Source organism: Austrofundulus limnaeus, unplaced genomic scaffold, assembly GCF_001266775.1.
Source record: "Austrofundulus limnaeus strain Quisiro unplaced genomic scaffold, Austrofundulus_limnaeus-1.0 Scaffold72, whole genome shotgun sequence".
NCBI classification, from domain to species: domain Eukaryota; kingdom Metazoa; phylum Chordata; class Actinopteri; order Cyprinodontiformes; family Rivulidae; genus Austrofundulus; species Austrofundulus limnaeus.
The window spans coordinates 1,608,597-1,610,799 of NW_013952474.1; the positions used below are offsets into that span (position 1 = coordinate 1,608,597).

The window sequence follows — 2,203 nt, forward strand, 5'->3', positions numbered from 1 at the left end:
TCTATCTATCTATCTATCTATCTATCTATCTATCTATCTATCTATCTATCTATTTTCTGAACAGTGAGAAGATGGAATAAAACAAGTCAAAGTTAAAGAGAAATTGAAAACTTTTTGCATTTTTAAAAAGTAAGGAGTAGAAAGTACAGATAATTGAATTAAAATGTAAGGAGTCTAAGTAAAAAGTAGGCTGAAAAATAATTCACTAAAGTATAAATAACCAAAATAACTACTTAAGTAAAGTAACAAAGTATTTGTACTTAGTTACTTGACACCTCTGATAAAGAGATGAACAGAAGGATGGATGATGGATGGATGGATGGATGGATGGATGAATGGATGGAGGGATGGATGGATAAATAGATGAATGGATGGATAATGAATGGATGTATGGATGAACAGAAGGATGGATGGATGGATGATGGATGGATGAATGATGGATGGATGGATAAATAGATGAATGGATGGATAATGAATGGATAAATGGATGGATGATGGATGGATGAATGATGGATGGAGAATGAATGGATAAATGGATGGGATAATGAATGGATGGATGAATGGATGGATGAACAGAATGATGGATGGATCAGAATCATTAAAATACTTTCCAAAATGTCACTTGTCTCCAGAAGTCACTTCAGACATGTCACATGTGTTGGCGTCATGTGTAAATAACAATAGAGCTGCAGGTCTTAATAATTAAGCTGCTGACACAATAAAGGGTTTGGAGATGCAGATACCTGTATATAATTTAGGATTTGATCTGKTGGATTTATTCCTTTAGGGTTGGTAATACTGGGACTCCAGGTGTTTGGCTTTTCCACACGGGGAGCCGTTACTCTTTCAACAACATCGTTCCTGCATCCATCGGTGGACTCCTTGCTACGCTGCGTCCTGAAGACCCCTCCCCGGTAACACAGCTGCTTTTTATTTACCTTAAAGTTTAGTTTCACTTAGATGACCATCACATCTAGCTTTTGCTTTGTCTTCAAGGAAACCACCACCCCTGAATACGAGTTAGACTACACAGATAATACGTTTGCAGCAGGGTCCCAAGAGGAAGTGGACAGCTTTGCTCTGACAGGTGCAGACCTCATCTTTCAGTCCTGATAGCTCGGATCAAAGTAGAAGTCCTAACTCTCCTTCTTCTGTCTTCAGAGGACTCTGATCATCAGGTGTCATACAATGAGGAAAATGTACCGGAACCCAGGTTCAGTTCAGAACCAGCAGAGAGGCAAAATGCTCCCCTTGATCGTTCGCAGATGTCCTCAGAGGGACGCACTGAACAGCTTCAAGAACAGCAACCACAGGTAAGAGCAAAACTTGATACAGTCAAAAAGAAAGAAAGACTTTTAGAAACAAAAATGAAGCCAAAAAGAAACAACTGTGTGGGAAAACCAAGTCCGCCATCACTGCTTCAGAGGATAGAAGTGGTTCAGTATCAGCTAGGAGCTACAGATCAAACGTATTAGCTGATGACCATCAGTGTGACCTCTTCTATGAACACAGGAGCTCTAAAGGTCTCACTTAGCAGGTTAAAGGTTAAAGTTCATGACAGAACTATTAGAAGAAGACTGAACATGTTTGGTGTATTGGGAATGTTTGCAGAAGAAAAACTCTTCTCTCTAAAAGACGACACCATGGCAGCAGGAGTTTGCTTTGTAAAATGTTGTTTTAAGGAACATGATTCGGTCTGTTTGACAGCTGAAGTTTGGACCAAACTAGGTCCTTCAGCACAATGAGCCCAAACACAGGAACGGCTCTACAACAGAACGGGTCAAAAAGAGCAGAATCAAGTTGCTGCAGTAAGTCCAAAGTCCAGAACTTGGTCTGACTGAAACCCTGAGGTGAGACTTTTAGTGAGCTGAAGCAAAGTTGGAAAGAAGAGTGGGCCAAACTCCCTCCATCAATGTGAGTATCTGATAAAGCCTGCTTCTGAGCATGGTTCTACGAGGTCCTGAATCATGGGGTAGACCTAGTTTTTCACATTTTGACTTCTTTAGCGGAAACACAATGGATTCTGAGGTTAGATTTGAGCAATTTTATAACCTGGTATTGACCAGATCAATGGGCCTCATGCAAGAACATGTTCGTATTCTCATCCTAAATTTCTCTTACTTTTGTTCGTACAAAGGGTTCGTACGAACATGTCACGTCAGATTCAACAAACCCTTCAATCTTCAGGAAAAGTGTGTAAATG

The 2,203-nt window shown here is 40.1% G+C and overlaps 1 protein-coding gene across 1 annotated transcript in view; it reads left to right on the forward strand.

Annotated features, from left to right (window-relative positions):
* nid2a (nidogen 2a (osteonidogen)) overlaps nucleotides 1–2,203 on the forward strand; it is a gene marked incomplete at its 5' end in the record, with an annotated part of 74,313 nt that overhangs the window by 16,285 nt on the left and 55,825 nt on the right. Inside the window, 3 exon segments of the mRNA XM_014010719.1 lie at nucleotides 788–914; nucleotides 997–1,087; nucleotides 1,162–1,313. Coding sequence (XP_013866173.1) covers nucleotides 788–914; nucleotides 997–1,087; nucleotides 1,162–1,313 — 370 coding nt within the window.